At 39.1% G+C, this 23,023-nt stretch overlaps 1 protein-coding gene across 1 annotated transcript in view; it reads left to right on the forward strand.

Annotated features, from left to right (window-relative positions):
* Positions 1 to 1,063: 1,063 nt before the first annotated feature.
* PLCXD3 (phosphatidylinositol specific phospholipase C X domain containing 3) overlaps positions 1,064 to 23,023 on the forward strand; it is a 203,419-nt gene continuing 181,459 nt past the window's right edge. The window contains exon 1 of the mRNA XM_517786.7: positions 1,064 to 1,410. Within this exon, the coding sequence (XP_517786.2) occupies positions 1,308 to 1,410 (103 nt within the window). The 5' untranslated portion in view covers positions 1,064 to 1,307. The remainder of the gene's footprint in view (positions 1,411 to 23,023) is intronic.

A 23,023-nucleotide genomic window follows, 5' to 3' on the forward strand; every position in this document is an offset into this window, starting at 1 on the left:
TATTCTCATGTTTCATGGCTCTCTTTGTCTCCTATGTTGATTGTCATTTCCGCAATCTAATAGCATTTCCCATAGAAAAATAAAAATTTACACAACCCTGGCATGAAAGAACAGAGGTCTGTTTATTGCATTTCCATTTCCTGGGTTGCAAAGGCCCAGCACACTTTCAGTTCATCTCTTATAATTCCTATTCAGGCCACTGCTGGTCTCATTACATTTGTAAAACTTCATCTCTCTCCTTTTACTCATCTGAGAGCAGGTGGACCCAGACAGTTCTTTGGAGGCCCAGTGAGTGATTTCTCTTGAGAGAGGCACATCTTTCCGGTCTGCAAAGGAATGAAAATGCAGACAGTCACATAGATCACTTTGAATGGTGCCAAATACATTTCACCAAATGCTACTGGCAATAATTAGAGCATGTCACTGGGAGATGTGGCGATTTTCTTCCAGCATAAGGCTCCAGTCTTACCCTGAGTGCCATGAAACTGACAGGACAGAGGCAGTGTTCTCCATAGAAATAATGTAGACTTCTCATGATCTGAGAAAAGAAGGGGGAGTAGCATTTCTTGACTTTGAAATGTCTGGAGCAAGGTACCCAGGATTAAGTAGGAACCACCTAGAATTTACCATGCCCTTCACTGACTCATACTTACCAGCTATTTCACAAAGTAGGCAAAAGAGTGAATAAAGATCATCATTTTTTAATAAACAGGGTTGTGGTCTCTGGCTGAGGAAAGGTATAACCTGTTGTAGATTGCAAAAAGGAAAGCTCTTTGATAAGGACGGAAAGCCCTGAAACCCAGCATGAGAAGTCTGTTCCTCAGGAGGCAATAACATCCCAAAGTCTACTAGGATTTTAGGTTCAAGTGCAAGACTGTCTTTCACACAAACAGGACGAGAAAGTCACAGCAAAGGATCGAGCAAGCCATGGGCAAAGCAGTTGGAAAAAAAATGAATAGAAAAGAAAAATAAGAAACCAGAGAAAGCTGCAGAATGGCGAGGAAAGGCAGAGACGCCTAGGAAGGATAAGACGGGAGGAGGGGGTTGGGGAGGGAGGGGAGAGCGGAGAGAGCTGAGCACGGACGTCAGGAACAAAAGCTCCAGCGGAGTCTGGCGGAGGCACTAAGGGAGCACGGGGTGTTTTGAATAATTATTAAAATTAGCATGTGTCTGCGCCATCCTGTGGGTGTGGCGCAGAGAGGAGTGTAAACTCTAGCGGGGCTGGAGCAAACATTGGATTAGCGGCAGCAGCCTGCCAGCCTGCCCGAGGAGTGCTGGGACCAGCGCGCTGCACGCCGACTGGCACGATGGCCTCATCTCAGGGGAAAAACGAGCTGAAATTAGCCGACTGGATGGCAACTCTGCCGGAGAGCATGCACAGCATCCCCCTCACCAATTTAGCCATTCCAGGTAGGCGCGCAGGGGCTGCCGGCTAGGCGCTCGGCGCCCGCTCCACCTGCCCCGCCCTGCTTTATCTGCCACTAAGTGGTAACTTGCCACGATGCCCGCGGGAGGGAAACTCGTCTTCCAGGGTGGGTCTCAGGCCAGGCGAGCGCGTGCCGGGTAGCCTTGGGCTTCCTGGCGTTTTCCAAACCCCTAAGGACCGAGGCGCTAGAGTCAAGGTGACTGCTTTTCTCCTGGGCTTTTGAAGCAGGTTGTATGCGGAGGACTGGGGCAGAGGAGAAGCTGGGCTCCAGGATGGTGCCTCGTGACCCCCTCCTATGGTTTCTCCTGCAGATTTGGGGAAGTGGGAGAAATCTCTGGGTCTTTGGGGTGACCGTGTGTGGCGAACGCCGGCTAGTGTCAGGGGCTCGCCTCCGGTGCAAGGACCTGAGTCTATCCCTGGCATGGAATTGGGCGGATTTGATAGATTCTCGGCTACAGTCATTAATATTCGTCCCCAATCTTCTTTAAAAAGACAAAGCGCTTCCCGAAGAGTGATGAAAGTTCAGGGACCAGAGGCGGCGTGATAGCTGCCCTTGAAAAGGAGCCCAAGGGGGCGACGGGCAGAGGGCACCATTTCGTATCGGTTTGGACCCCGGGGGACCTGGCCGAGTGGCCGCTGTCTCGAGTCTGGTCCAAGTGCGTGTTGGCAACACACTTCGCCCAGGTCAAAAAAGCAAACCCTTGCGGACCGTATGTTTACTGCTCGGGACAGAAGCTGGGCAGGGGAACCTGCGTGACCTGAGCGGAGGGGTGGGATTAATAGGCAAATAGTACGGAAAAGGTGACTGAGAATGTGTCCAGACAGCCTAGAAGGAAAGAAGCGTGGACAAAGCGAGGAAGAGACCTGAGGGATCAAGAAGCTTCAGCTTGATGTGTGCGACTTGGACCAGAGACTGGGCAGGTTTCTAGGGTGGGAGCTCCTAACAACCCCCTAGATCAGGTATCCAGGAGTGAGGGTCGTTTCAGGACAGTTTACAACAATGACAGCTGGGACACGGCCATACTTTATTGTCAATTTGGCTATGCAGTTGGGCTGGGGGAGCACACACTTGATCTTTTCAGAGCTGGGCTGGAGGGCAAATTACTCGTGAACAGTCCACTTCTGGCCCTGAGCTGAGCTGGGCTATTAAATTCAACGTTATGGTCTACCTCCTCGTGATCTGCCCCATCCAGCGCCCCCTCTCAGCTGTTGGAGGAAAACATAATAAAGAAAAAAACAACAAAAACAAAAACAAAAGAAGGGTTATTTTGAAAATCACTAGATGCTCCAACCAAGAGTGCTGCCATTGATCAGTCCCTCAAATCAATGGTTGTTAGTCAAGTGGATGTTTGGCAGCAATGGCAGGCACAGGCTACGCTACAAGTGCTATCCACAGAAGGGGCTGTCTCCTTTCGTCCTTCTTCAACAGATAGCTTGCTACGGGCCAGGAATCTCCAAGGAAAAGAACCAACCCCAGCTTCTCCATGCAGCACTTACTCTGCTACCTAGGCAAGCCTGGAGATTGCTCTTTTCAAGGAGACAGTAGAAAGCACAACTTTGGCATAACTCCATTCTCACTTCCACAGGCATTCCTATTCCTTTTCTTCCTTCATTTTTATTTGGATTTTAGACAGCTTCTTTCACATGGTTTCCCCTGAATGTTTTTATATGCATAGAAGGTAAGAAGGGCAATCACTGTGATGCAAACCTTCTGGCAGGTGACTCTCTAGAGCTACAGGATTAAAAGCCTAAGTTTGTTTATCTAGTTCTGAGATGGTATGATATCTTTTTGAGTCTACCTTACATTTCTGTATTATTTCACTTTTCAAAGCCCTGTTATGTACACCAGCTCACAAAATCCTTCTAAAACTCCATGAAGCAGGGAGTGCTGGCACTATTACCTCCGTGTCACAGATGAAAAAACTGAAGCTAAGTGAAGACAAATGACTTACTATTTATCCCTATCAGTTCAGGGATCTGACCCCTTACTTGGACCTTTGGGAAGATACCCTATGAATTTTGGAGGGAAAGGCTTTGTGATTTGTATCTGGATGATTCAGCAGCAACTGTGACTAACCAGGGTTAAGAAACAAGGAACTAAGCATTAGTGGGAACACAGTAATTTTCCTTTCCTGCCCTGGGACAAAATAAAAACCTGAGGTGAGAGATTTTGGTATCTGGGTGATCTTAGAGTACAGACATAAAGATGATGACATTGGGCTTCCATGGGAATTTATATTGTTTTCCCAGCTCCTGTTGGTATTATACTCAAATGGATCTCCTGTAAAGCTTCCCCTTCTCACTCCAATACTTGTGAGAAAAAATAGACCAACATATTTCATCAAATCTATACTCCTGAATACTCGCATGTTTCTGTATATTTGTTTGGAAGATCCACATATATAAAAAACCAGGTTTAAAAACAGGTTTGGCACCTTTTTGCATTACTCAGCACTAAGAATTTTTGGAGGAAAAAAAGATATTCAAACTTTGATAGTCAGAGAAGACTAATTGGAGACTATTAAACACTAATGGAATAATTGCCTTAAAATCATGCTAATAGCTTCCTGGCTGCTACATGTTTACTTGGCCAGTTGCTGCAGCTCAAATTAAGTAATTATCTCCATCATTTAAAACCACTCCTGGTGCACCACACAAGTGTTTCTGTTGAGGGAAACTGCTGCTCAGTCATCCTCAAAGCTTCAGGTTGTCTTAGGTAAAGCGGCTGGAAAATAAAGAGCTGCCTAATTATAAGGCTACCCAACTGGGGCAGCTGACCCAGATTGCCCAGAGTTACAGCAAAAAACAATGTGCAACTGTGTGATATTCCCCACCAGAGCACAGTTCCGGTGTCTTTAAATATTTCTCAAATCTCTGCAGTTTGAATGGTTTCAGAGTAATCTCGCAATAGCTGTTTGGCATTTAAATGGCTTCATGATATGATACTGACTGGGCTGAGGAATTATGTTAGTAATTGGTATTAGTATTTCACTTTCAATTTATTTTTTAAAGAAATGACACAGCCAGAACACATTGACAGTTACTCCAATTTCAGCCATGTTTATTATTTCCTTCTCTCTCTGATGGCACTAAACTTAAGTTTTAATTCATGCATATTTGTTGAATACTGGCATTTTGGATTATGAATGATACTGCCCTTCACTATAAGCAGGTGACAGAGGATAAACAGAGATGAAAGCAGGAAGACAAAGTATAAAATTTAGGTAAAAGTGAGACTGATGAAAATTCAGTTTCTCTGAAGCAGAGTTCTAACTCTGTAAACATGGTGGCTCCAGAACTATTGTAAAGAGATGCATCATGGGAACACATAAGGTGCTGGCAATCTGTATGTGTGACAGAGAGTCATTCTGTCCAAAATCTAAAAGATTGGGAAGGGTTTAGCCCATGGGAGGGGTCTGCTTTGCATTCTCTAATATGTGATAAAAATCTTTTTCATATAGTGTAGCAAACTGACCATGAAATAATAAAATATTGGCCACAATGTTGTGGGACTGGAAACTCAGAAAGAATCCATGTTTTCTTCAACAGGGAATTGTTGATTGTACTTTTTAGATAAGGAACACAGAAACGCTTTATAAGTCAATGATTGTGCCTGTGAATTTTGTTCATTTCCTTTAGAAAATGCAAACACCAATGAAAAACAACAGGTTCACTAAGGGAAGCTAAGTGTTTAAACAGCTCTGAGTCTCTGTTCTTGTGTCTGACTTACTAGTTTTTAATTTCTTCCCCTAACAGTCATCCCTTTTTGTTGCTGCCTGTGTTCCTGGAGCCAACCATCTTCCTCCTGTTTGTAATTTCCTATTTCTATTTTACTTGGAAGGAGTCAATGTCTAGGATGTATCTGGGACTGGGTCTAATTGTGCAAACTTCTAAAGAACAAAACAAGAGCAGTTCCCACCTCCTACCCCATTTATTAGTGGATAGTGACACAGAAGTGAATCTTTCAAGACAGTAAAAAAGCAACAACATTGTTTAGGATGAATATCTCTCTTGTTCTGCCTCTCTAATTCTCAGTTTTGTTTTTGGTTTTGCGAACAAGGAAAAATTGAACAGTATCTGAAACATAATTTGTTCTACTGGGACTTTTCTTGATGAATCGAATCCTCGACTATTGTTATTCAATGTAAAGTGTTATATATGCTATTTTACCATTCACAAAGTGTCTTCCTATGCACACATGTGCTTTTCCCACATTCTAACAATAATCTTCTAAGGCCTTGGGACTCAGAGTTGGTTCAGGGACCAACATCATCAGCATACATGTGGGCTTGGTAGAAATGCTGCATCTCAGACTCTGCACATCATGCATCAGATCTATTTAATTACAATCTACATTTTAACACAATCCCTAGATGATTTATATACACATTTAAAGTTTGAGAAAACTGCTTTAGTGTATCTCTAAAGAGGGCTTTTATGTAAATGTCAGAGGCAAATTTAAATATACATTTTTTACTAGGCCCTTTCTATTGCACCATGCAGTCTATACATGTTTCCAATTTTATAATCAGGCTTAAAGCCAGAACACCATATTTGACTCAAAGCTAATTGCCCAAGTTAGGGACATTTCTGATAACTGACATTACAGGTCATCATGTACCTTGAGCAATAAATGTGACTTAATTGCTACTTAACTGTTCACATTAGGTCACTGTGATAAATGTAAAACCTTTCCCCTCATTTCCTTAGAGTCCTGCTGCTTCTTATTGGCCATCGATAGCACTTAAAATCAGCTCATCTGGTAATGCTAGTGATCTCTAATGCCAGTTTAGGAAACATCTCTATATTGGTTCTTTGTCCATTTGAGTCATTCTTTGTTGTGCACAGGACCAGCTCCTTCTGTTATAAGTTGCAGGTTGATTCATTTTATTTATAAGCTAGAACTTCGCAATATTGTTATCGAGCAAAAGTGGCATCATGAAATAATGCAAAATGTAGCATCAGAAAGCCATCAAAAGCATCAACATCAAAGGTAAACAGTAAATTGGTTTTCAATAGAAAATGACCTATCTTGTTTGTATTTGCAAGTCACATCTCATTTATTTGAAGCATAGCTTACATGGAGTACAAGCATATATAACAATTTATAATCCACTAGATTGAATGTCAGTTGTTTGATACTATAATTGTTCTAAAATAGTTAAACTTCACACACACACACACACACACACATGCACACACACTCACACACAGCTCTCCAATTGCTTAAATGGATACCACAATGTTCATACGTTAAGGCCCATAAGCTTTACTCATGTAAAAATTTATTATACCCTTACTTAGAGTTTATTTACTCATATTTAATTCCAACTCCACCCAATGAGAACAGGAAGAGCAAATTATAAAGAAGATGAAAACTGTTGAGTGCCATAAATCAGTAATGAAAATAGGGAATATTTATGAGGGAAGACTAACACATGGAGACACACCAACACAAAACATAGTGTTCTCTACACTTTACCAGTCCAAAAGTAAAATCAGAGTCATAGCAACTGTCAGTTCTTCAACTCCTCCCAAATACCTCCTTAACGAACTTCCAAATAGTTCTAAAAATCTGGATGGATTCTTAAGTATGATCTATAAGCCAGTCATTTGGGCTGGATTGATAAACTAGTCCTCTGGGCTACAACATGGTATCTGCCATTTTCCTTCTTTGCTGTTTTGGGAAAGCTTTGGAGAGTTGTCACCTTTGCTCCTTTGACATATAGAGAAACTGTGCTTCCATAGTTTTATGCCCAAAATATCACTACTATTACTAATAGCTCCTCCAGAGCTTATTCTGTGTCTGCAGAGGCCCAACATTGAGCATGTTAATGTCTAACAAGAGTCAAAGGCTCCCAGAGCTTGGTCACCCATTGTGGAAGCTGCTGATGCCAACATCTCCTATTGCTGACTCTGCCATCACTGCTGAAGCCCTGAGTGCTGGCACTGCCAAAACCAGGCATCTTTTTGCCTGGTTTATATTGATTATTTTGTTGTTGCTCCATTGCTCGGGGACTAAGGTATGATTTTTTGTGGCTGGGCAGAGGAAAATATGTGGGACAAATTTTATCCTATACTCTGCATTATGCTCAATGTTAGCTCACTCTCTGCATCTGCACATATGTGTTTGTATTGACTTCCTCTTAAAAAAACTTCTTTTTCAGGAAACTTCTTGATTTTTCCTATAAGTAAACTTCCAGTGGGTGCAATGTAATCATTCCTTTAGACAAATCTAGAGTGGAAACACAGCTAGGGTCTATATTTTTCCCACTGAGCAGGCTGGGATAATGTAAACAGAGCCAATTAATCCCATATCCCTAAAGTAATCCCTAAGGGCTCCATTGTATGAAAGCACATTAGTAGCTAATTGATGTGCTCTGACCCATCAAGAAAAGGTTAAATCAGTCACACACACACACACACACACACACACACACACACACAAGTGCACACACACACACATTTTAATTCCTGTTGCTTAAAGGGGAAAGCTCTGTTTTCTGGAAAATTTAACTATTACCACCAGTGAGGATGCCTCTTGCCCAAAAACATTAGTTTTTGGAAACCAGAGAACATGCCACCATGATGAGCACTCAAGGAAGTCCTAGACGTAGTCATTGAAATTAATGTCCTCAAGAAGTTTATAGACTCCTCTCATGTCTTCTGGTTTGGATAGGGTTCAAATCGATCTTAGGAGAGTGGGGACCAAAAAATTGTCTATATCACATATTCCAGAAGGAAGGGAAAAGTGAGTGAAAAATTTAATCATGGTTCAGGTGGAATTTTGCTGCCAGAAGCTTTTTACAGCACCATATGTTTTTATTATGCTCTATTAAGACAGGAAGATAGGTCAGTAACAGAGGGGCAGGAGGAGATGGTTAAATATTCTTGCTAAGCAGCCAGGATTAGTCACCTCCGGAGGTCAGGTACTGAAACAGATGGCCCATGGATCTGTTAGATGCACTCTTGTTATGTTCCTATATTTCATTACAGATCCTGGAAGTGGACAGCTCTTACAACACTCTATCTTAAATGCGAGCTAATGTTATGTTTTACATAGAAGAATTATTTCTGTGAGTTAATTTTTATGAAGCAGTCACATTTATCCATAATTATCATTATAAACGAAAATTTGGTTCCTTCATTCACTTGAAAAATTTTTATTTCATGAGGCAAAGTGGATTATGATAAATGGTCATATTAATTTCCTGCTATGCTTTCCTGGAACTCCCCTATGGCTTTTTAGCTAGTGGAGAGAAAGTGGACTGCGCTTGCAGTCCTAGTGGGCAGATAGGACTTACCTTCAATGCATGTCTCAGGCCATACACCCATGCTGCCATTTAGAGGAGGAAGAACAGTAGGAGGAAGATAACCATAGCTGCCTTAGAGGGAAGTTAGCCCTAAACACACACCTATGTGACCTGTCCTGGCCCTTTCTCAAGAAAAGAAAGGTTGTCAGGGGATGTAAAGCTCCTGCCATGACTGCTGCTAGAGAAGAAGGCTGCAGAATGTGAAGTTTTGTTTAGTCTTCATCACCCTTTCATGTCCTCATTTCTCTGCTGATAAAGCCAAATTTCTTGGTCCAGCATGAGATTCACACCTTTGGAGATGATCTTAATGTTCTCGTCTCACTTTTTCTGTCCTACGTACCTGGAAAACCCCAATTCAGTTACACTCAACTTTCTAACTATTCAGATCCCAGAAAACTTCAATGGATGAACATTGTTGGAGAGAAATTACGCGGTTTGGGTGACTGGACTCACTGGAAATTTCTGACCGTAAATTTTAAATGGGTGTTCAATACAGGCAGAGAGACTTACTACACTTCCTTAGTAAATTCATTTCTTGTTCTCTAAGATGAGAATTTTATACCTCTTCTTGATTCTCAAATCAACACCTTCTTCCTACTTCATCTGTACTGATTACATCACATCTTATTTTATATTAAAGAAAGGGCTCCATTGTATTAAAGCACATTAACAGTTAATTGATGTGCTCTGACCCATCAAGAAAAGGTTAAATCACACACACCGCACACATACACATACACACAGACACATAATTTTATCCTATTAATTACTCTTTCCCACCTCACCTAAACTGATTACTTCACCTCTGATTTTATATTTAAAAACTTGATGCAAACAGACAAGATCTTCCTCAGTTTCCCACCATTGAACCCACAATGCATCTATTTCTTATATTTTGGATTTCCTTTAAATAAGAGGAAGACCTAGACCTGCTCATACATAAGCTAAGTTTTTCCACTTGTGTTCTGGATCCCATCCACTCAAATCTGTTCAAAGCTTACTTTGGAATTTATCCACTCTCTCTTTCCTGTGTCATCAGTTTTCTCCACCTCTATGGGATCATTCCAGTCAGCACACAAATATATGTAATAATGCCCCTTGCAAAAAAAAAATTGTTACCACACCTGCCTCTCAATCAGTAAACTATTTCTCTTATTCTTGTAAAAATATCTTCCCTACCTTCAGGTTGTTATATCTCTTTCTCTTCCTAGTCCATACTAATCTCATTTCCCCATCACTTCACTAAAATTGTTCTTATCAAGGTAGCCAATGATCTGTATTTTGCCAAAGGTAATGGTTAATTCTCTATCATCTTATTTGACATTTCAGCAACATTGATGTGGTTCGCCACACCTCTCTTCGTGAAACATGTTCTTCCTTTGGCTTCTTAGCACACCTTATTTTTTTTATTGTGGTAAAAACTATGACATCCATAACATGAAATTTACTATCTTAAAATTTTAAGTATACAATACAGTGTTGCTACCTGTAAGTACAATATTGCACAGCAGACCTCTAGAACTTTTCAATCTTGCATGACTAAAACTTGATACCTGTTGAATAGAAACTTCCCTTTTCCCCCTCTTTCCCAGTCTCTGGCAACCAGCATTCCACTCTCTGCTTCAGTGAGTTTGACTATTAGATACCTCATCTAAGTGGAATCATGCAGTATTTGTCCTTTTGTGACTGGTTTATTTCAGTTCACGTAATGTCTTCAAGGTTTACCCATGTGGTAGCATATGACAGGATTTTCTTCTTTTTATGACTGAATAATAGTACATTTGTATGTATATACCATATTTATTAATCCATTCATCCATTGATATACATTTTGATTGTGAACGATACTGAAGCTTATTGCAATGAGAATAGAGATCTCGATTCAAGATCTCAATTTCAATTCTTTTGGATAAATACCCCAAAGTGGGACTGTTGGATCATGTGGTAGTTCTATCTTTAAAATTTCTACGTAATTCCATTCTGTTCTCCATAGAGGCTGCACAATTTTACACTTCCACCAACAGTGTACAAGAATTGCAATTTCTATACATCCTTGCTAACACATTATTTTATATATTTTTGATAGTAGCCATCCTAACAGGTATTAGGTGATATCTCACCGTGGTTTTGATTTTCATTTCCCTGGTGATTAGTGATTTTGAGCACTCTTTCATACCTCTTAGCTATTTCATGTCTTCTTTAGAGAAATGTCTATACTTGTTCTTTGTATAGTTTTAATAAGGTTATTTAGTTTTTGCTATTGAGTTGTAGGAATTCCTTATATATTTTTGGAAATTAATCCCTTATCATATATATGATTTGCAAGTATTTTCTCCTATTTCATTCTGTTGATTATTTCTTTTCCTGCAGAGAGGCTTTTTAGTTAGATGTAGTTCCACTTGTTTATTTTTGCTTTTGGTGCCTGTGGCTTTGATTTCATATCCAAAAACTCATTGCCAAACCCAACTTCATAAAGCTTTCCCCCTACATTTTCTTCCAGGAGTTTTACAGTTTCAGGTCTTACGTTTAAGTTGCGTGTTTGTGTGTGTGTGTGCATATAATATATATGTTTAGGGGATAAATGTGCATAGATTGCATAATAGTCAAGTCAGGCTTTTAGGGTATCTGTCACTCAAATAATATACATTGTATTAATTTCTCATTATCTCTCCCCTTTTATCCCCTCACCCTTCTGAGTAGCCATTGTCTATTATTCCACTCGCTACATTCGTATGTACATGTATTTTAGCATCCACTTATGAGTGAGCACATGCAATATTTGTCTTTCTGTGTCTGGCTTGTTTCACTTACGATAATGTGACCTCTACTTCCATTCATGTTGCTGCAAAAGAAGCGACCTTATTATTTTTTGTGGCTGAATATTATAGTATTCTATTGTGTATACATGCCACATTTTCTTTCTCCAATCATCTATTGTTGGGCACTAAGTTTGATTCCATATCTTTGCTATTATGAATAGTGCGGAGATAAACATATGAGTGCAGGTGTTTTTTTGATGTATTGAATTCTTTTCATTTGGGTAGATGACCAGTATGGGATTGCTGGATCAAATGGAAGTTCTATTTTTAGTTCTTTGAGAAATAGCCATACTATTTCCCATAGAGGCTGTACTAATTTACATACATATGTCATAAGATAAGGACTCAAAATCATTATTTCTCATGTGGATATCTAGTTTCCCAACATCTTTATCAAAGAGACTATCCTTTCCCCATTGTGTATTCTTAGTATCTTGTCAAAGATAAGTTAATGGTATATGTGAGGTTTTATTTCTGGTCTCTATTCTGTTTTATTGGTCTATATGTTGGTCTTTATGCCAGAACTATACTGTTTTGATTACTGTGCTTTGTAGTATGTTTTCAAATCAGAAGGTGTGAGGTCTCCAGCTTTGTTTTTCTTTCTCAAAATTATGAGGGTTTTTGGAGTCCTATGTGGTTCCGTATAAATTTAGGATTATTTTTTCTCTTTCTGTGAAAGGCCAGCAGGTTTTGATAAAGATTGCATTGAATCTATAGATTCCTTTGGGGAGTGGTAACATTTGAGCAATATTAAGTCTTCCAGTCCATGAACGTATGATGACTTTTCATTTGTTTGCGTGTTCTTTAATTTCTTTCTTCAACGTTTTGCAATTTTCAGTGAAGTCTTTTGTCTCCTTTGTTAAGTTTATTCCAAAGTATTTTGTTCTTTTTGATAATATTGTAACTGGGATTGTTTTCTTAATTTTCTTTTCAGACTGCTCATTTTTAGTGTAGAAAAACACAACTGATTTTTAATGTTGATTTTGTATTCTGCAATGTACTAGATTTGCTTAATTCTAACAAATTTATTTATTTATTGGAATCTAGTTTTTTACATATAAAATGTTATCTACAGAGATAATTTTGCTTCTTCCTTTTCTATTTAGATACCTTTTCTTTCTTTTTTGTTTTTTTAACCTAACTGCTCTCACTAGGGTATATAGTATTATGTTAAATACAAGCAGTAAGAATGGCCATCCTTGCCTTCTTTCTGGTCTTAGAGGGAAAGCCTTAAACTTTCACTATTGAGTATGACTATGGGCTTGTCATATGTGGCTTTTATTGTGTCAAGGTATATTTCTTTTATATCTAATTTGTTGAGCGTTTTTTATCATGAAAAGATGTTGAATTTTATCAAATGCTTCTCCTGCATCTATTGATATGATCATGTTATTTTTATCCTTCATTCTGTTAACATGGTATATCACATTAATTGATTTTTATGTGTTGAATCATCTTTGCCTCCAATGGATAAATCCCACTTAATCATGGTGTATGATTCTTCTAATGTGCTGTTGAACACGGTTTGCTAGTATTTTATTGAGGATTTATTCATTTATGTTTATTAGGGATATTGGTCTATAGTGTTCTCTCCTTGTAGTGACTTTGTCTGCCTTTGGTATCAGTGTAATGCTGATCTCACAGAATGAATTTGGAAGTGTACACTTCTCTTCAGTTTTTTTGGAAGAGTGTGAGAAGAATTGGCATTAATTCTAATAGAATTCACCTTTAAACCATCTGGTTCTGGGCTTTTCTTTGTTGAGAGATTTTAGCAACTGAATCAATCTCCTTACTATTATAGGGTTGTTCACATTTTCTATTTCCTCATGATTCAGTCTCAACAGGTTGTATGTTTCTAAGAATTTATTCATTTCCTCTGGTTTATCCCATTTTTTGGTATATAATTGTTTATAGTAGCATCTTATAATCCTTTATGTGGAATTAGTTGTAATGTCTTCTCTTTCAATTTTGATTTTGTTTATTTGAGTCTTCTCTCTTTCTTTCTTTAGCTAAATGTCACTTATGTTTATCTTTTCAAAAAATTCCTAGGGTTGTTGATTTTTTCTATTGCTGTTTCTATTCTCTATTTTATTTATTTCTGCTCTAATCTTTATGATTTCCTTAATTCTACTAAATTTTATCTTAGATTGCTATTCTTTTTCTAATTCCTTGAGGTATAGAATTAGGTTAAGGTTTTTATCTTTTTTAATATAGGCATTTATTACTGTAAATCTCTCGGTACTGCTTTTGCTGCATTTCATACGTTTTGGAATGTTGTGTTTTCATCTCATCTTTTTTGTCTCAAGATAATTTTTTAAAATTCCCTTTTGATTTCTTGTTTGACCAATTGGTTGTTAAAGGATGCATTGTTTAATTTCCACACATTTGTGAGTTTTCCAGCTTTCCTTCTGATATTGATTTCTAGTTGTGGTTGAAGAAGATACTTGAAGAAGATACTTGGTATAATTTCAATATTCTTAAATTTGTTAAGATTTGTTTTGGGGCCTATCGTGTGATCAACCTTGGAGAACATTCCATGTGTGCTTGAGAAGAATGTGTATTCTGCTGTTGTTAAATGAAATGTTCTGTATATGTTTGTTAGGTTCATTTTGTCTAAACTGTAGTTGAAGTCCAATTCCTTCATGATTTTCTGTCTGGATGATTAATCCAGTATTAAATGTGGGATATTAAATTTTTTCCTATTACTGTATGTTGCCTATCTCTTCCTTCAGTTCTGTCACTGCTTTATATATTTGGGTGTTCTGATATTGGGTGTGCATATATTTATAATTGCTTTATCTTCCTGGTTGACTTGACTCATCCAATTATATCATCATATAATGCCCTTCTTTGTCTCTTGCAGCAATATTTGACTTAAAATCTATTTTGTCTGATATAAATATGGCCATTCCATTCTCTTTTGGTTACCATTTGCCTGGAATATATTTTTCTATTCACTTTCAGCCTATGTATGTTCTCAAGTCTAAAGCAAGTCTTGTAGACAGCACATATGTCTTATGAATTGTTGTTCTTGCTATTGAATTACATTTTTTAAAAATTGTATAGGAAAAGACTTATTATTGCTGTCTTGTTAGTTATGTTTTTCTTATTGTCTTGTAACTTTTTCATACCTTTTTTTCACCATTGTTATCTTTATTTGGGTTTATTGATTTTTTTTTGTAGTAATACTCTGATTTTTTTTTCTTCTTTTCTTGTATCTTCTGTAGATTTTTTCTTCGTGGCTACCATTAGTTTTACATGAAATATCTTATAACACATTATTTAAATTAAAAAATAACTTAAATCACATACAAAAACCCCTACTTCTCCCTCCACATACTTTATGTTACCAATGTCATAAGTTATATTTTTCATATTTTCTATCCTTTAATATATTTTTCTAGCTATAAGTTATTTTTAACATTCTTGTCTTTTAACTCTTATACCTGAATTGAAAATGATTTACATATCATTATAGTATTATAGTATTCTGTATTTATCTCTATATTTATCTTTACCATTAAGTTACATAGTTACCTACGCTTTTACATTATTATTTAACGTGTTTTCATTTCAACTTAATGGAATCCCTTTAGCATTTCTTGTAAGGTAGGTCTAATGGTGATAAACTTTCTAGGCTTTTTTTTTTTTTTTTTTTTGGTCTGGGAAAAGCTTGACCTTTCCTTTATGTTTAAAAGACAGTTTTGTCAGATATTGTGCTCTTGGTTGGTTGTTATTATTCTACTTCCTTCTGTCTCACAAGTTTTCTGCTGAGAAATCTACTTATAGTCTGGAATTTTCCTTGTATGTCACTAGTCACTTTTCTCTTGTTATTTTAAAAATTCCTTCTTTGTCTTTGATTTTGGCAATTTTATTATAATTTGTCTTGGTATTGACTTATTTGAATTCCTCAGATTTGGGCTTCTTGAATCTGAAAGCCTATTTCCTTCCTCATATTTGGGAAGTTTTGGCCATTATTCCTTTAAATAAGCTTTCTTCCCCCTTTGTTTCTCATTTCTCCTCTTTAAAATTTCATAATGTGTATATTGGTCTGCTTAATTATTTTCCATAAATCCTTAAGGATTTCTTCTATTTTATTCTTTTTTCTTTTTGTTCCTCTGACTGGATAATTTCAAATGATCTATCCTCAAGTTAGCAATATTTTTCTGCTTGATCAAGTCTGCTCTTGAATATCTCCAGTGGATTTTTTCAGTTCAGTTATTGCATTCTTCAGCTCCAAAATTTCTGTTATTTTAAAATATTTTCTGTTTGATGAAGTTTTTATTTTTTGTATATATTGTTGTCCTGAACTAATGAACATCTTTATGATGGTTATTTTTAATTATTTGTCAGGTAATTCACATATCTCTGTTTCTTTGAGGTTGGTTTCTAGAAACTTATTGTATTCCTTTGACTTGATTATTTTCTCATTTATTCATATTTCTTGTACCTTTGGGTTGGTATTTATGCACTTGAAAAAAATCCACCTCTCATAATCTTTACAAACTGGATTTGTAAAGGGAAAGGCATTCATCAATCAGCCCAACTAGGGATTCTGGAAGACTCTCAAACCTTTTCTGTGATGTGTCTTCTCTAGGCCTGTGCATATAGATTTCTAATTAGAAAGATTTATTAGATTTTTTCAGGAGCTTTTAATGAATGATGCCTGACTGATGCCTGACTGCTGTACTGTGAGTCCTCTGAAGAAGCAGCACACCACCTGCTATTTTATATTCTCAGAGCTTCCCAGGCATCTAGAATATGCCAGGTCCTATCAGTCCCCAAAGCCAGGATATTCAGAAACTAACCCCTTGGGTATCCCATCAAAAAGCAGGAAATTGGATGCATACTTTACTTTTCCCTTTCCTTCCTGAGGGAGAGGCTGCTGAACTGTGTCGGCTTCTGTCAGCTTACCTCAGGCCCTCTGGAGGGGCAGCAAGTTGCCCAAAATTTTTGTTTTCAGTGACCACCAGACGTTTAGAATACTCTGGGTCTCATTAGCTCTCTTCTACAGGTGAGACAAAAGCCAGTCCCTTAGGCAGCCTTCTCCAAAAGTCAGAATGTTGGACGTGCAGTCTAGTCTCCTCTTTCTCTCCCTACGGAGAATCTGGGAGCTCAAAGTTTCTTCCCAATTGCATGACTCTGCTGGAAGGAGGGACTCTGGTGAGAGGATGCCAAAAATCTGCCTTCTGGCTTTGATGTGGCACATTTCTTGCTCATCTGGAGTGCAGGATGTATCATAGAGGAAATTAATCCATGTATTGTTGAGTCAGTGTCTCCATGAGAGAAAGGAGAGTCTGGAGCATCCTATTCTGCCATCTTGCTGACATTACTCCTAACCACACTTACCTTGCTTTTCTTCCTTCACTTCCTTCACTACATGCTTCCGTAGGGTTATCTTTGTGAGCTGTAGCCTCTTTTATTGCCATCTAAGGAAATCTTAGATTACCTTGGGCTCAGACCTTGACTCCTTTTTTCTATTGTTACATTTTTACCTTAGGTGAAAATATGTAATCCAATCACTTGAAATAACATCAGTATGCTAATGACTGCCAAGTTTAAATCATTAGCCCAGACCTCTTTGCTGGACTCTATCCTCATATATCCCATTACCTTCCCATCATATGCATTTGAATTTCCTATAGAAATCTTAAACTTAACATGACCCAAATAGTGCTATTAATATCATCATCCATTGCCAAATGTGCTCCTCCTCAAGCTTTCCCCATCTAAGTACTTTGGATCATTACCTATTAGTTTCCCAAGCCCAAAATCTAGGAGTGATTCTTCATTTTTATTTTTTACTTAAATCCTAAAACCACTCAAGGAATAAATTCTGTGGAATATTTCTCTAAAATGTATCTACAATCCTTCCACTTTTCTCTGCTGCCACTATTACAGTCCTAATCTGGCCACTGCCATCTCCCATATGAATATTTCCACTGTTCTTCAAACCAGTTTTCCTGCCCTCATTTTTGACCCTCAATACAGAGTATCTTTCAGAAGTGTAAGTTAGGTACATAATTTGCTTATATAAAACCCTCCACACCTGCAGTCCCAGCTACTTAGGAGGCTGAGGCAGAATGATTGCTTGAGCCCAGTTCAAGGCTCCAGTGAGCTCTGATCACACCACTGCACTTCAGCCTGGGCATTAGAGCAAGACCCTGTCTTAACAATAAATAAGTAAAAAATAAAACCCGGGAGGGAGCCAAGATGGCTGAATAGGAACAGCTCCGGTCTACAGCACCCAGCGTGAGCAACAGAGAAGACGGGTGATTTCTGCATTTCCATCTGAGGTACCAGGTTCATCTCACTAGGGAGTGCCAGACAGTGGGCGCAGGACAGTGGGTGCAGCACACTGTGCGCGAGCCGAAGCAGGGCGAGGCATTGTCTGACTCAGGAAGTGCAAGGGGTCAGGGAGTTCCCTTTCCTAGTCAAAGAAAGGGGTGACAGACGGCACCTGGAAAATCGGGTCACTCCCACCTCAATACTGCGCTTTTCCGACGGGCTTAAAAAACGGCGCACCAGGAGATTTTACCTGGCACCTGGCTCGGAGGGTCCTAAATGACCACGGAGTCTCGCTGATTGCTAGCACAGCAGTCTGAGATCAAACTGCAAGGCGGCAGCTAGGCTGGGGGAGGGGTGCCCACCATTGCCCAGGCTTGCTTAGGTAAACAAAGCAGCCAGAAAGCTCAAACGGGGTGGAGCCCACCACGGCTTAAGGAGGCCTGCCTGCCTCTGCAGGCTCCACCTCTGGGGGCAGGGCACAGACAAACAAAAAGACAGCAGTAACCTCTGCAGACTTAAATGTCCCTGTCTGACAGCTTTGAAGAGAGCAGTGGTTCTCCCAGTATGCAGCTGGAGATCTGAGAATGGGCAGACTGCCTCCTCACGTGGGTCCCTGACCCCTGAACCCCGAGCAGCCTAACTGGGAGGCACCCCCCAGTAGGGGCAGACTGACACCTAACATGGCCAGGTACTCCTCTGAGACAAAACTTCCAGAGGAATGATCAGACAGCAGCATTCGCGGTTCATGAAAATCCGCTGTTGTGCAGCCACCCCTGCTGGTACCCAGGCAAACAGGGTCTGGAGTGGACCTCTAGCAAACTTCAACAGACCTGCAGCTGAGGGTTCTGTCTGTTAGAAGGAAAACTAACAAACAGAAAGGACATCCACACCAAAACCCCATCTGTACATCACCATCATCAAAGACCCAAAGTAGATAAAACCACAAAGATGGGGAAAAAAACAGAGCAGAAAAACTGGAAACTCTAAAAAGCACAGCGCCTCTCCTCCTCCAAAGGAACGCAGTTCCTCACCAGCGACGCAACAAAGCTGGACGGAGAATGACTTTGACGAGTTGAGAGAAGAAGGCTTCAGACGATCAAACTACTCCAAGCTACAGGAGGAAATTCAAACCAAAGGCAAAGAAGTTGAAAACTTCGGAAAAAATTTAGATGAATGTATAACTAGAATAACCAATACAGAGAAGTGCTTAAAGGAGCTGATGGAGCTGAAACCCAAGGCTCGAGAACTACATGAAGAATGCAGAAGGCTCAGGAGCTGATGCGATCAACTGGAAGAAAGGGTATCAGTGACGAAAGATGAATGAAATGAAGCGAGAAGGGAAGTTTAGAGAAAAAAAGAATAAAAAGAAATGAACAAAGCCTCCAAGAAATATGGGACTATGTGAAAAGATCAAATCTACGTCTGATTGGTGTACCTGAAAGTGACGGGGAGAATGGAACCAAATTGGAAAACACTCTGCAGGATATTGTCCAGGAGAACTTCCCCAATCTAGCAAGGCAGGCCAACATTCAGATTCAGGAAATACAGAGAACGCCACAAAGATACTCCTCAAGAAGAGCAACTCCAAGACACATAATTGTCAGATTCACCAAAGTTGAAATGAAGGAAAAAATGTTCAGGGCAGCCAGAGAGAAAGGTCAGGTTACCCACAAAGGGAAGCCCATCAGACTAACAGCGGATCTCTTGGCAGAAACTCTACAAGCCAGAAGAGAGTGGGGGCCAATATTCAACATTCTTAAAGAAAAGAATTTTCAACACAGAATTTCATATCCAGCCAAACTAAGCTTCATAAGTGAAGGAGAAATAAAATACTTTACAGACAAGCAAATGCTGAGAGATTTTGTCACCACCAGGACTGCCCTAAAAGAGCTCCTGAAGGAAACACTAAACATGGAAAGGAACAACCGGTACCAGCCACTGCAAAATCATGCCAAATTGTAAAGACCATCGAGGCTAGGAAGAAAGTGCATCAACTAACGAGCAAAATAACCAGCTAACATCATAATGACAGGATCAAATTCATACATAACAATGTCAACTTTAAATGTAAATGGACTAAATACTACAATTAAAAGACACAGACTGGCAAATGGGATAAAGAGTCAAGACCCATCAGTGTGCTGTATTCAGGAAACCCATCTCACATGCAGAGACACGCATAGGCTCAAAATAAAAGGATAAGGGAAGATCTACCAAGCAAATGGAAAACAAAAAAAGGCAGGAGTTCCAATCCTAGTCTCTGATAAAATAGACTTTAAACCAACAAAGATCAAAAGAGACAAAGAAGGCCATTACACAATGGTAAAGGGATGAATTCAACAAGAAGAGCTAACTATCCTAAATATATATGCACCCAATACAGGAGCACCCAGATTCATAAAGCAAGTCCTTACAGACCTACAAAGAGACTTAGACTCCCACACAATAATAATGGGAGACTTTAACACCCCACTGTCAACATTAGACAGATCAACCAGACAGAAAGTTAACAAGGATACCCAGGAATTGAACTGAGCTCTGCACCAAGTGGACCTAATAGACATCTACAGAACTCTCCACCCCAAATCAACAGAATATACATTCTTTTCAGCACCACACCACACCTATTCCAAAATTGACCATATAGTTGGAAGTAAAGCTCTCCTCAGCAAATGTAAAAGATCAGAAATTATAACAAACTATCTCTCAGACCACAGTGCAATCAAACTAGAACTCAGGATTAAGAAACTCACTCAAACCACTCAACTACACGGAAACTGAACAACCTGCTCCTGAATGACTACTGGGTACATAAGGAAATGAAGGCAGAAAGAAAGATATTCTTTGAAACCAACGAGAACAAAGACACAACATACCACAATCTCTGGGACACATTCAAAGCAGTGTGTAGAGGGAAATTTATAGCACTAAATGCCCACAAGAGAAAGCAGGAAAGATCCAAAATTGACAACCTAACATCACAATTAAAAGAACTAGAAAAGCAAGAGCAAACACATTCAAAAGCTAGCAGAAGGCAAGAAATAACTAAAATCAGAGCAGAACTGAAGGAAATAGAGACACAAAAAACCCTTCAAAAAATTAATAAATCCAGGAGCTGATTTTTTGAAAGGATCAACAAAATTCATAGACTGCTAGCAAGACTAATAAAGAAGAAAAGAGAGAAGAATCAAATAGATGCAGTAAAAAATGATAAAGGGGATATCACCACTGATCCCACAGAAATACAAACTACCATCAGAGAATACTACAATCACCTCTATGCAAATAAACTAGAAAATCTAGAAGAAATGGATAAATTCCTCGACACATACGCCCTCCCAAGACTAAACAAGGAAGAAGTGGAATCTCTGAATAGACCAATAACAGGATCTGAAATTGTGGCAATAATCAATAGCTTACCAAGAAAAACAGTCCACGACCAGATGGATTCACAGCCAAATTCTACCAGAGGTACAAGGAGGAACTGGTACCATTCCTTCTGAAACTATTCCAATCAATAGACAAAGAGGGAATCCTCCCTAACTCATGTTATGAGGCCAGCATCATCCTGATACCAAAGCCTGGCAGAGACACAACCAAAAAAGAGAATTTTAGACCAATATCCTTGATGAACATTGATGCAAAAATCCTCAATAAAATACTGGCAAACTGAATCCAGCAGCATGTCAAAAAGCTTATCCACCATGATCAAGTGGGCTTCATCCCTGGGATGCAAGGATGGTTCAATATACACAAATCAATAAATGTAATCCAGCATATAAACAGAACCAAAGACAAAAACCACATGATTATCTCAATAGATGCAGAAAAGGCCTTCGACAAAATTCAACAACACTTCATGCTAAAAACTCTCAATAAATTAGGTATTGATGGGACATATCTCAAGATAATAAGAGCTATCTATGACAAACCCACAGCCAATATCATACTGAATGGGCAAAAACTGGAAGCATTCCCTTTGAAAACTGGCACAAGACAGGGATGCCCTCTCTCACCACTCCTATTCAACATAGTGTTGGAAGTTCTGGCCAGGGCAATTAGGCAGGAGAAGGAAATCAAGGGTATTCAATTAGGAAAAGAGGAAGTCAAATTGTCCCTGTTTGCAGATGACATGATTGTATATCTAGAAAACCCCATTGTCTCAGCCCAAAATCTCCTTAAGCTGATAAGCAACTTCAGCAAAGTCTCAGGATACAAAATCAATGTACAAAAATCACAAGCATTCCTATACACCAATAACAGACAAACAGAGAGCCAAATCATGAGTGAACTCCCATTCACAATTGCTTCAAAGAGAATAAAATACCTAGGAATCCAACTTACAAGGGACATGAAGGACCTCTTCAAGGAGAACTACAAACCACTGCTCAATGAAATAAAAGAGGATACAAACAAATGGAAGAACATTCCATGCTCATGGGTAGGAAGAATCAATATTGTGAAAATGGCCATACTGCCCAAGGTAATTTACAGATTCAAGGCCATCCCCATCAAGCTACCAATGCCTTTCTTCACAGAATTGGAACAAACTACTTTAAAGTTCATATGGAACCAAAAGAGAGCCCGCATAGCCAAGTCAATCCTAAGCCAAAAGAACAAAGCTGGAGGCGTCACACTACCTGACTTCAAACTATACTACAAGGCTACAGTAAACAAAACAGCATGGTACTGGTACCAAAACAGAGATATAGATCAATGGAACAGAACAGAGCCCTCAGAAATAACGCCGCATATCTACAACTATCTGATCTTTGACAAACCTGAGAAAAACAAGCAATGGGGAAAGGATTCCCTATTTAATAAATGGTGCTGGGAAAACTGGCTAGCCATATGTAGAAAGCTGAAACTGGATCCCTTCCTTACACCTTATACAAAAATCAATTCAAGATGGATTAAAGACTTAAACGTTAGACCTAAAACCATAAAAACCCTAGAAGAAAACCTAGGCATTACCATTCAGGACATAGGCATGGGCAAGGGCTTCATGTCTAAAACACCAAAAACAATGGCAACCAAAGACAAAATTGACAAATGGGATCTAACTAAACTAAAGAGCTTCTGCACAGCAAAAGAAACTACCATCAGAGTGGACAGGCAACCTACAAAATGGGAGAAAATTTTCACAACCTACTCATCTGACAAAGGGCTAATATCCA

The sequence above is a fragment of the Pan troglodytes genome, chromosome 4 (assembly GCF_028858775.2).
Source record: "Pan troglodytes isolate AG18354 chromosome 4, NHGRI_mPanTro3-v2.0_pri, whole genome shotgun sequence".
In the NCBI taxonomy this organism is placed as follows: Eukaryota; Metazoa; Chordata; class Mammalia; order Primates; family Hominidae; genus Pan; species Pan troglodytes.